General features: G+C 52.1%; 1 protein-coding gene across 1 annotated transcript; it reads right to left on the bottom strand.

Moving 5' to 3' along the window:
- Positions 1-8,296: 8,296 nt before the first annotated feature.
- LOC148778657 (melanoma inhibitory activity protein 2-like) lies at positions 8,297-10,267 on the bottom strand. Its single transcript, XM_088834608.1, has one exon. The coding sequence runs from the start codon at positions 10,228-10,230 to the stop codon at positions 8,776-8,778; it is 1,455 nt and encodes a 484-aa protein (XP_088690734.1). The 5' UTR covers positions 10,231-10,267; the 3' UTR covers positions 8,297-8,775.
- Between the last annotated feature and the right edge of the window lie 1,175 nt (positions 10,268-11,442).

An 11,442-nucleotide genomic window follows, 5' to 3' on the forward strand; every position in this document is an offset into this window, starting at 1 on the left:
CAGTTCAGGCCCCTGGCTCCTCCGCGGGAGACAACGCTCCTGAGAACAGCGTCGCTGTTCAGTGAGCGCTCACTGTGCCCCAGCCTCCACGGGGGGCAAGTGAAGAAGATGCAGCTTTGAGGAATGAAGAGTCCCGGCTAAGAACGAACTAGAAGGGAGGGTGGTGCATGTGTGCGTGATGGGCGGTGGGGCAGTGTGAGCCCGCAGGCGCGCCGTGGCCCTCAGAGCGCGTGGGATACGGCGCCCTTTCCATCCCCCATTGTACTTTCCTATGTACCTATATGTACTTCTCATAAAATATATATATTTATATGTGTATATATATTTCTTATAAAATATGTATTTATATATGTATATTTATTTATGTGGGCTTCCCTGGTAGCTCATTTGGTAAACAATCCTCCTGCAGTACAGGAGACCCCCGTTGGATTCCTGGGTTGGGAAGATCCACTGCAGAAGGGATAGGCTACTCACTCCAGTATTCTGGGGCTTCCCTGGTGGCTCAGCTGGTAAAGAATTCGCCTGCAATGCGGGAGACCTGGGTTCGATCCCTGGGGTGGGACGATTCCCTGGAGAAGGGAAAGGCTACCCAGTCCAGTATTCTGGCCTGGAGAATTCTATGAGCTGTATATAGTCCATGGGGTCACAAAGAGTCAGACATGACTGAATGACTTTCGAGGGCTTCCCTCATAGCTCAGTTGTTAAAGAATCGGCTCGCAATGCAAGAGACCACAGTTCGATTCCTGGGTAGGGAAGATCCACTGGAGAAGGGAAAGGCTACCCATGCCAATATTCTGGCCTGGAGAATTCCATGGACTGTATAGCCCATGGGATCACAAAGAGTTGGACAGGACTGAGCGACTTTCACATGGCACATGTTTATTTATGACTCCGGGGCTTCCCTGGTAGCTCAGCTGGTAAAGAATCTGCCTGCAATGTGGGAGACCTGGGTTTGATTCCTGAGTTGGAAAGATTCCCCTGGAGGAGGGCATGGCAGCCCACTCCAGTATTCTTGCCTGGAGACTCCCCTGGACAGAGGAGCCTGGTGGGCTACAGTCTATGGGGTTGCAGAGAGTTGGACACGACTGAGCGACTAATCGCAGCACAGCATTCATGATGGTACCAGGCCCTGACTGGTGTGCAGACTTTTCTCGTTGCAGGGGCCAGGGGCTACTCTCTGGCTGTGGTGTGCAGGCTTCTCATTGCGGGGCTTCTCTTGCAGGGCATGGGCTCTGGGAGCATGGGCTTCAGTAGTTGTGGCACCCAGCCTCAGTTGCCCCACAGCGTCCAGGAACCTCCCAGACCAGGGATCGAATCTGGGTCCCCTGTGTTGGCAGGCGGATTCTTTGCCCCTGAGCCACCAGAGAAGCCCATCCTCCACAGTACTTTCCAGAGGGCTTTTCCTCCCAGTGCGGTCCTTCTCTTATACCAGGCGCCCCTGACCTCCTATCTGGGTTTCTTGGGAAGTAGAAGGCCATCAGCTCATCGAACAACAGCATGAAACAGAACTCTCATAGTGGAGACTCTCCCAGGGAGACCCCTTGCTGTCTCCTAGAGGTCGTATTTTGCCAGCCCCCCCGCCACCAAGTGTTCATCAGGCATATGTTCGCCTTCTGCACCCCCCCAAACTGCTCATCAGACATACATGATCATGTCTGCACTTTCCCAGCTCATTCCCCAGCTGAAGTTCTCCCGGCTACTCACATAGATCCTAGGAGAGTCACCCTCAGACATCAGTGACATGCTGAGCCTCAGGCTGCAGTAAATAGTGACAAAAGGACTTTGTCATCTGACAAAGGAGCTGGAGAAGTCAGGGAACAACTGAAATCTGAGGGCCTGCATGGGAGGCTCACAGAGACTGTGGGCCGCCGTGAGAAGGAGACTTAAGTGGGCTATGGCCGCAGGAAAGGCCATCTGAAGGCAGGAACCCCTGAGCTGAGACAGTCAGTGTGTGTCTCGTGTGTGGAGGCAAGAAGCAAGAAATAATAATCTAGGTGTAGGGAAACTGAGGAGGAAAGGCTCAGAGGCAGGACACTGATGGGTGAATTCAGGGGGTCGACCCAGGTCAACCTGAGAACAGCATGAAACTCTATGAAGGGTGTTAAGGTGGGGCTGTAGCATCCACAGGTGCCAGGTCTTAAAGAGTGCCAAAAGATATACCAGGAAACTTGGATTTGGACTGAAACAGAGTCCCTAATAGACTTGTCAGGTGCTAGTGGTAAAGAACCCGCCTGCCGATGCAGGAGACATAAGGGACATGGCTTTGATTCCCTGGAGGGCATGGCAACACGTTCCAGGATTCTTGCCTGGAGAATCCCACGGACAGAGAAGCCCGATGGGCTACAGTCCATAGGGCCACAAAGAGTCGGATGTGACTGAAGTAATGCACCAGGCAGGTGCGCGATAAACTCGTCGGGTTTTCTTTCTATCAGGTTGATGGCTCTGTGATCCCCAGTGATAAAGATGGAGAAGCATGTCTTCTGAGAGCAGAAACTATCAGGATCGTACTGTGTGCTTTCAAAAGGTTACTCTGGGGGCAGGGTGTCAGGAGGGTAGACGTTGCGGGGATTTGGGAATGAGGCTGTCAGCAGAGAGGTTCTTGCAATGGTCTAAGTGGGCAGCGATTGTGTCCTAATCTAAACTGCGAAGAGTTGGGATGGGGAGAAGGGCAGGGGGAGAGTGGCAGAGAGCAAAGAAGAAGATGGGAGAGACAGATGAGGGCCTGTTTGGAGAGGCAGGAAAGGGCCTGTTTGGAGAGGTCTTATCCAGAATGACTGGTGCTGCCTTCCAGAGGGAGAGGAGAAAGGCTTAAAACTGTGTGCTTTTGATTTTTTTTTTTTTTTTGCCTGAGAGAATGGCTCAGGGAGTGTCCTAGGAAGCGTCTGGAAACTTCTACCTGGGGTAGTTGTCATTTGAGAATTTTGTAGGTTGAAAGGAGAAAGCATTGAGATGCTTTGAGAAAAAAACCACATGGTCAATATACTGAGGGCTTCCTAGGAGGCGCTAGTGGTAAAGGGCCTGGCTGACAATGCAGGAGACATGAGAGACATGGGTTCGATCCCTGGGTGGCAACCCACTCCAGTGTTCTTGCCGGTGAATCTCTATGGACAGAGGAGCCTGGTGGGCTGCAGTTCCTGGGGTGTCGAAGAGTCAGAGACAACTGCAGTGATTAGCACAAACATGCATAACTGAGGGCTTACCCTCAGTTCAAACAAATGGACACGGCATAATATGCGATCCTTCACCTTGCAAAAGAGGGTCAAAACGTGTTTGCTTTGTTGCTGAGGTTCAGTCGCTAAGCCGTGTCTGACTCTTTGCAGCCTCATGGACTGTAGCCCGCCAGGCTCCTCTATCCATGGGATTCTGCCGGCAAGAATACTAGAGTGGGGCGCCATTTCTGTCTCCAGGGGATATTCCAGACCCAGGGATCTAACCCTCATCTCTTGCATTCCTGCATGGCAAACAGATTCTTCACCACCTGGCCACCTGGGAAGCCCTGTGGTTCCTCGTGCTCCTCTGAAACGTGCACGGTTGTTGTAAGGACAGCATGTCCCCGTGGCGGAAGTTTAAACAGGCTAAGTGGGAACAGAGTGTGTGCACAAGTTAGACACATGTCCAGCTTTCCATTCCGGTCCTGTCTTCCTCGCTGTGGGTTTCTGGGCCCCAGGAAGCTAATTGCACAAGCTCGCCTGCCCACTTTGACCAGGCTGTTCCGTGTCCTTGCGTTTCTGCCAGTGCTGAGCCTTCTGCCAGAAACGCCCCTTCCCCTTTCACTGCCCCCACGCCCGCCCGCTCCATAATCCCCTGAAGTTCCTTGCTGTTCCGTGCCCTGACCCAGTACACGCATCATGGCAGCGGCGGGGGTGGGTGGGTGGGTGGGGCAGTGCAGGGACTCAGGCTGACCCAAGACCTGGTGAGCTGGAATCTGCTTTGTGACACTACCTGCAAGTGGCTCACACGCCCCTGAATGTGCGCGTGCTCAGTCACTTCAGTCGTGTCTGACTCTTTGCCACCCTACGGACCCTAGCCCACCAGGCTCCTCTGTGCACAGAACTTTCTAGGCAAGAATACTGGACTGGTTGCCATGCCCTTCTCCAGGGGATCTTCCCAACCCAGGAACTGAACCTGCATCTCCTGTTATCTCCTGCACTGCAGGCAGATTCTTTACCCACTGAGCCAGCTGGGAAGCCCCCCATGTCCCTAAATGTATGAAAAGCACTGGAGATAATCCCTGCTCATCCTTCAGTCATCAGCTCAGGGCCACCTTCTCCAGAGAGCCCTCCCAGATCTCCCACCCCATCCCCCAGTCTGCTTGAGAGCCTGGTGTGGCGCCAACAGTGAGTGTCCTGCTATCTTCATGAGCCACTTCCAGGCCCTGAGGCTGTCTCTTGCATGTCCATGCTCTGCAGGAGTAAACCTGGCCTTTACCTTGGTCCCCCCACAGCAGCATCCTGACAGCTCCCCTAAGGTCAGAAGTGCACTGCGCTGGGGAATCCTCTGCCTATGCTCCAGCCCCTCCTCTTCCTGCCTTTGGAGCCTCTGTTGTGGGGGCGCCTGGGAGGGGAGACCACCTGGTCCCAAGAACCCTCGAGCATGGCCGAAACCATGTGGAGTGCCCAGGGGCCTGCCTCCGGCACACTCCAGTCCTCAGAGAAGCATGCTTTCGGGCCATATAACAGCGACACCTGGCTGAATTTGCTCAGGTTCCCTCTGAAGAGGTTTATAGGAGTTACCTGAAGCAGAGCCAAGATACACTGAGGGATGAGAAAGCTCTGCACTGTTTCTAATTCCTCCTAACTTTCTGCCTCCCAGCAGGTGCTGGCGCATAGTCCCCTCTGGCCTCCTGCACCTCTGTCTCAACCACCCAGAACCAGCCCGCTGCGCTCCCGAGGTCCCCGGAGGGCCTCTCCCCCGATTCCGTCCCCTCCACGTCCTGCCGGCTGCCCTCTCTGCGGCTGCCGAGATCCACGTGGAGCTCACATCACTGTGTCCTCAGCCTGCTCCCTCTCCCCCAGGCCCGCCGCTCCCCTGGGGCCAGCACTCTGCTTTCAGGAGAGTCTGCAGTGGGCGAGCCTGCTCCCTGCCCACTTCACCTCTGCCCCATGCCCGCGCCCGGAACTGGTTCCCAGGCCTGAAACTCCCCTTCTCTGCCTGGAGCGTTCTGCCCATGACTTCCCCAGGTTAGCTCCTCCTGCCTTTTTGACAGCGGCATGGATGTCGGCTTCCTGGCGTCACCCTGTCTCCCTGGTTACCCCGACCCATCTGGATTCAGTGCAGAGCAAGTATCACCATCCTCTGCCTCTCTTTCTTTAGCAGCTGAACTCTCCTCTCACTACAGAGTTACCTATGGGGCTCAAGGGCCTCAGCTCGTTTGTTTTCATCTCTGCATCCCAAATACCTGAACGATGATAAAGATCATAGAAATGCCATAGATATTGACTAAATAAAAGGGTGCGGATGAGCAAAACAAACTAACTTTTGTCCAAATAAGAGGCACTCTGTGCTCCAGGGAATCTGGTGGGACAGTTGGATGTTTTTAGGAATAGATTTTATGATCTCAATCCTTGCATCTCCTCATATCCAGAGAAGCACTAAATCCTTCATGGGGACATCAGACCCTCGCGACTAACAAAAAGCCTTCTGTAAAAGTGCTTCATGGTATTCAACTCCCCCTTCTCCAAAACCTTATATATTGACTTTCCCCCACTGCTGCTTTGGAGCAGTCTCAGAGCTATCCGAGATGCTGCCTCCCTGGCTGCAGACCTCCTTTTGCCCCAAATAAAACTTCACTCACAACTCTCAAAAAAAAAAGTCAAATGTGCTGGCAATCCTCCAAATTCTAGCAGGCCCTTTTCTGGGTTATATTATATATTATAGCCCTGGTTATGTTCCCCAGGGCTATCTTCTGCCTGCACTACCAGGCCCCATGGGTGGCACCTTTGGCCTCCACCATAAATGGAAGAACAGTACAGAAGGTGCTGGAAGTCATTTCTGGTCCCATGACAGCCCTGCACTGAACTCGAATGACACCACCGGCCCCTACTCCCTCCAGGCCCAGGGGTGGAGCAGCCTCCTTACGGCTGGCACCTGGGGGCCCCATCCTCAGCTGTTCCCCCACCCCTGCCACAACCCAGGAAAAGACCTTCATTCCAGGCCCTCCACCTGCTCCATCTGGATGAAGGGCTGCTGCTGCTGCTAAGTCGCTTCTGTTGTGTCCAACTCTGTGCGACCCCATAGACAGCAGCCCACCAGGCTCCCCCATCCCTGGGATTCTCCAGGAAAGACCACTGGAGTGGGTTGCCATTTCCTTCTCCAATGCATGAAAGTGAAAAGTGAAAGTGAAGTCGCTCAGTCGTGTCCGACCCCATGGGCTGCAGCCTACCAGGCTCCTCTGTCCATGGGATTTTCCAGGCAAAAGTACTGGAGTGGGTTGCCAGTGCCTTCTTCAGAATGAAGCAGGGCAAAGGCTAATAGAGTTTTGCCAAGAGAACGCACTGGTCATAGCAAATACCCTCTTCCAACAACACAAGAGAAGACGCTACACATGGACATCACCAGATGGTCAACACCAAAATCAGATTGATTATATTTGTTGCAGCCGAAGATGGAGAAGCTCTATACAGTTAGCAAAAACAAGACCGGGAGCTGACTGGGGCTCAGATCATGAACTCCTTATTGCCAAATTCGGACTTAAATTGAAGAAAATAGGGAAAACCACTAGACCATTGTCCCCCCTGCTGCTGCTCCTAAGTCACTTCAGTCGTGTCCAACTCTGTGCGACCCCATAGACTGCAGCCCACCAGGCTCCACTGTCCCTGGATTCTCCAGGCAAGAACACTGGAGTGGGTTGCCATTTCCTTATCCAGTGCATGAAAGTGAAAAGTGAAAGTGAAGTCGTTCAGTCGTGTCTGACTTGTGCTACTCGGAACCCTGTTGGAGCATCGGGTAATCTCATTTCTGTGCATACAATTTAGGAATATTTTCTCTATACACAAATTATATCAACACACGTTTTCTTTTTCACTATTTATTTTAAAACATTTAAACATTTTTGAAACTATTTTTACATTTTCAGTTTTTACAAAACAACCATATAGGACCAGTATCTGTCTGTATCATGTGTGTGTATGTGTGTTTGCCCTGAAGAGAAAACTTTTAATTTTGACTTCATAAACCTTGGGAATGTTGAAAAACAAACACTATCACAAAACAATAAAAGAAAAAGTTATTACATAGAAAGACATTGTTACAAAATCTTAAGTCTTCCAATCTGTATATTTAGGATCCATCTTAAGTATTTATTACTAAACTGGGAATGTAGGAAGCAGTACATTGACAGATATATAGTTTGAATGTGCTGGTGTTTGTTTTTTTTTTTTGATTTCCCATATGTTTGTATCAAAATTAGACATACAAAAGGTACCAATGGATTTCAACATTTTTACAGATCATTTGTTATAACAGTTTTTGAAACTCTACATTTTAAAAAGAAATATTAGTTATTTAATTGTATACATACATCATGTTTGCTTGGGTACAATCTGCTGTGTAGTTGTGACTTTTCTGTGTTTTCTTAATGTCTTCATTGTGTCTGTTTAACCTGCCTTAAGGTAACAGATTTGCATTATGCTCCAAGTAGAAATGTGCAGCGTATCTTCGAAAATCCCCGAGGTCTAGAGAGGCACCTGGGTTACAGGCTCTGTGTGGCTGACATGCACTTTTCATGGCTATGTCAATCATATAGCTCACCAAAACTGAGCACCATTTCTTGCTTCTTATTCTCACCCTGTATTTGGAAGTGATCTGTTCCATTTTAGCTACACCTTCCCTGCATTCATCACACAGTTTCACTGTGGATGGTTGACTTATCTGAGGGGTCTCCTTGTCACTGGCAAAACAGTGTATCTCATTGACCACAGACTGATAAAACCATCACCATCCCAACGGCACAAACGCGTCCTTTTCTTCTGCTCGGAAATCACGGTGCCCCTTCTTCATTGTTTTCGTATGCTCTGCACTCACGAGGGGGCGCTTTTCAGTCCTGCTCTCACGAATTGTCCCTGTCGCCCTCACCCCTTTCTTCTTCCAGGCTGACACCAATGTGACACTTGTGAAGAAGCCATCGAAGCACAGGTGGTGTGGATTCTGGCCCCTTGCCAAAAGAACATCAGCAAAATTCATCACGAGGTTTCCACCGAAACCAACCAACTGAAGTTCGCTAAGGTAAAAATTAAGTTACCTCTTCAGATTTTTAAAAATAGCCATAGTATACAGAAATGGTCTGGTATTGTATTAAACTTTTCCATCCATGTCAAACTTAAAGGATGCTTGACGTCATAGTGGGCATTTAAGATAAACCAAAATAAAATACTTATGTAATACTAAAAGGTCCAGTGGAGATCTTATGTATTGATGAGAATTATATTACTGACTGTATATTTAAATAATACTACCATAAAGTTATAACACTATACTAATAAGAGTAATTGTGGCATCAGTTGAATAATAGTAACTTAACTAAAAAAAAAAAAAGCACATATCAAAATTATTTCAACAGAAATACAGTAAATGAAAAACTGAAAACATCTTACAAACTATAATGCTTTATCTACTTGAAAAAAACAATCGATTAAGTTACAGTAGCTAAAACTAAAGAGAAAATCAGAAATGACTTTCAAAAGGGAAAACACAGGCTGATGTTGTGTCCTGGTCGTGAGTGTCCGGGCCCGGCTGTGCGGAGCCCGCGGGTCCCCGAGTCTCCGGCTGGACCCCGCCTCACCAGGGGGCCCCGGGACCCAGGGCCTCCCCTGCCCGCTCCGGGCCCCCGTGGGCTGCAGGTGGAGCAGCAGGCGCATGCGGGCCCCTCGGGAGGAGCTGGGAGCCGGCCTCGGCCTGGGCCAGCGCCTGCCTGAGGCGGGCGTTCTCCCGGATCAGCGCGCTGAGCGCTCGCTCCATCCCCGCGGCCGCCGCCCGGCGCTCCTGCGCCCTTTCCTCGAGGACGCGCACCTCCTGGCGATGGAAGGCGACGGTTCTCTCCAGTTCTCCGCGCAGGTCTCCAGCTATCTTCCGGGAGAGGTTGCGGATCTGACACTCGGAGTTGAGCTCTCTGCACACGACGAGGAGCCGCTTCTTCGACTCCAAGCAGCGCGCCTCCTCCCTGAACAGTCTTCCGTGAAGCTGCATCGCGCAGCGGTCGTGGGACTCGGGCAGGCTTTGAAGTTTGCGCCTCAGCAGCTGGATCTCCCCGTCGAGCCGTGAATTTTCACACCGCAGGGCGGCTTCCTCCACGTGGAGGCTTGTGATTCGTCCCGGGAGCGCCTCCCGCCTCCGCTGACCTCCCCGCGGGCGCCCGGCGGGCGCTTGCTTACCCTCGTCGGGAGGCGGCGGGGACACGCTGCAGTCAGCGGCCTCACCGACGGCCTCCAGGGCAGCCTCCGACCCCTGGACAGCGGGGTGGCCGTTCTCCGCTTCCTTCCCTGGCTGGCCGTCTGGGTTCCCTGCATCCGCGCAGTCTCCAAAGAGCTCGGGCAAGGTGAAGACGGCCAGCAGGAGTGCTGCTGTGGACCTTAGTCGGTTGAGCCTGTCTTCCAGGACCCGCTCCTCGCGGGCCTTGGGCGGCTCCAGGCCTCCTCCCAGGCCCTCCTTTTCCTGGACTCGCTGCTTTTCTCTCTCAATTTCTCGGTCAGACGGTTCTGGACTTTCTGGAAAATCAACACTGTTGTTCAAATCAGTCATTTGTTTCTTCTGAGGTCGTTCTCCACCACCCTCTGATGCTTTTAAGGTGTGTTTTCCATCAGTAACTTGGGAAAGGGAAGAAGACTGGCCGTTCCATGCCGTCTCCAGGAAGTCCGCCGTGTCAAGAAACGATGACCCGCTCAGGTTTGCGTTCATGGCCGACAAGCACAAGGTTTGTAACGTGGGAGGACTGGCCTCCACCGGAGGCGGCTTGAGGGCTTCATCAGCCTGAGCCCGCGGTCCAACATTCTGACTACATTTTCCGCAGACTTCCTCATGGGCAGAAGACCTTCTCCCCAGCGACTTCACACTCCTTAAATTGTGCCATCTCTTTACCATGACAACCAGTACCACAGCACATACCAGGATCTCCCAGCGAAACTCAGGGAGACCTGAGTCGTGTGTCCAGCTCTCAGGAACCACCAGCAGAGTGCCCCATAAATGCTCCAGCATCAGCTGGAAGGCGGATCCCAGGGCAGGCAGCAGGCCCTTCATGTCTGCGAGGGCTCCACTGCTCTGTGTCTGAGATCCAGTGTCCCGGTGGCCTCAACAGACCGCTCAGAACCCTGCGAAGTGTTCCGTCTCCAAGGTAAACAGGTGCCTGACAACCAGGGCTGATCAGTTAGGCTGGGGGAGGGGAGGCCAGCCAGGTTCCAGGAAACGGTTCTCCCAGAGTGCTCTGAAATAGAGATCTAATCCCCTACACAGGCCCTGAGGGAGGTGCAAACAGCTGATCTCAGCTTGGAGCTGGGCTGTCGAGGCGCACCTGGCCCTTCAGCAAACCTCGGGGTCAGAGCAGGGCCAGGCTGCACCCCTTTCTGTGCATAGGCGCGCTCAGCGGCAAGTGGCGGGGCCTCTTCCTGGGGTGAGGCCTAGTCTCTGGACTGAAAGTTTCCTCCTGCTGCAGAGAAGCCTGGGCCTGTCACCAAAGCCCAGGGCCCGCCCTCCTCTGTGGCTCCCTCTCCCTTTGTGTGTGGTCACCATGCAGGCAGAGCTGAGGACTGGAGGACATTGCCACCAGCTGTTAGCTGTGAGACGAGTACCCCAGCGCCAACAGCTCAGGAGAAATCAGCTTGAACGTCAGGATCTTACAGCCGCATAGATTCTGTGGAGCCAGCACGTGCTTACTGTGTCCCTGGTACAAGGGGACTCTGCTCCCAGGTGGCGTGGTGACCTGGGCTGATTTCCTAGTGTGGTCCTGCCATTTGCAGCCCATGCTTCCCATTTTACAGGCCCCTGAGTAGATTTGTAACCCACAGAGTCCTCTTAGAAGTGGCCTAGAGGCTCAGTTTGCCCTGTTTGAATCCCATTAAACCACATCTGTCTCTCCTAGTATCTCTGGCCACCCATGCTCAGATCCTCCTAGTCAGGCTCTCAGACTCTACCTAGCATCTCATACTCAGTTCCTTTACTGGACAGGGAAGCAAGGGAACTGGCATCTGAGACCTTTGCAAAGGTCCCAACAGTTCTAGGGCTCAAGAGCCCCTGGTGCATTGAGTGGGGTGCGGGCAGCAAACCCTCCTGAGGGAAGTCAGACCCTTTTCAGGGTGAGAACCAAGCCTGCAAGTTCACATGGTCAATCTTTAAAAAGGCTCAAATGTGGGCTGAAGAAATGACAGTGATCTCCAGAGTCCCCAGCTAGCCCTAAAATGTGTGAAATGGAGTTAAAACTATTGACCCATAAAGTGGTCTGGGACTCTTTAGTGA

This window comes from Moschus berezovskii, chromosome 1 (assembly GCF_049115385.1).
Source record: "Moschus berezovskii isolate FMDL1 chromosome 1, NW_MosBer_1.0, whole genome shotgun sequence".
In the NCBI taxonomy this organism is placed as follows: domain Eukaryota; kingdom Metazoa; phylum Chordata; class Mammalia; order Artiodactyla; family Moschidae; genus Moschus; species Moschus berezovskii.

Bases quoted from the DNA above. Each gene is read 5' to 3' on its own strand.
- LOC148778657 (XM_088834608.1), bottom strand. From the start codon at position 10,230: ATGAAGGGCCTGCTGCCTGCCCTGGGATCCGCCTTCCAGCTGATGCTG.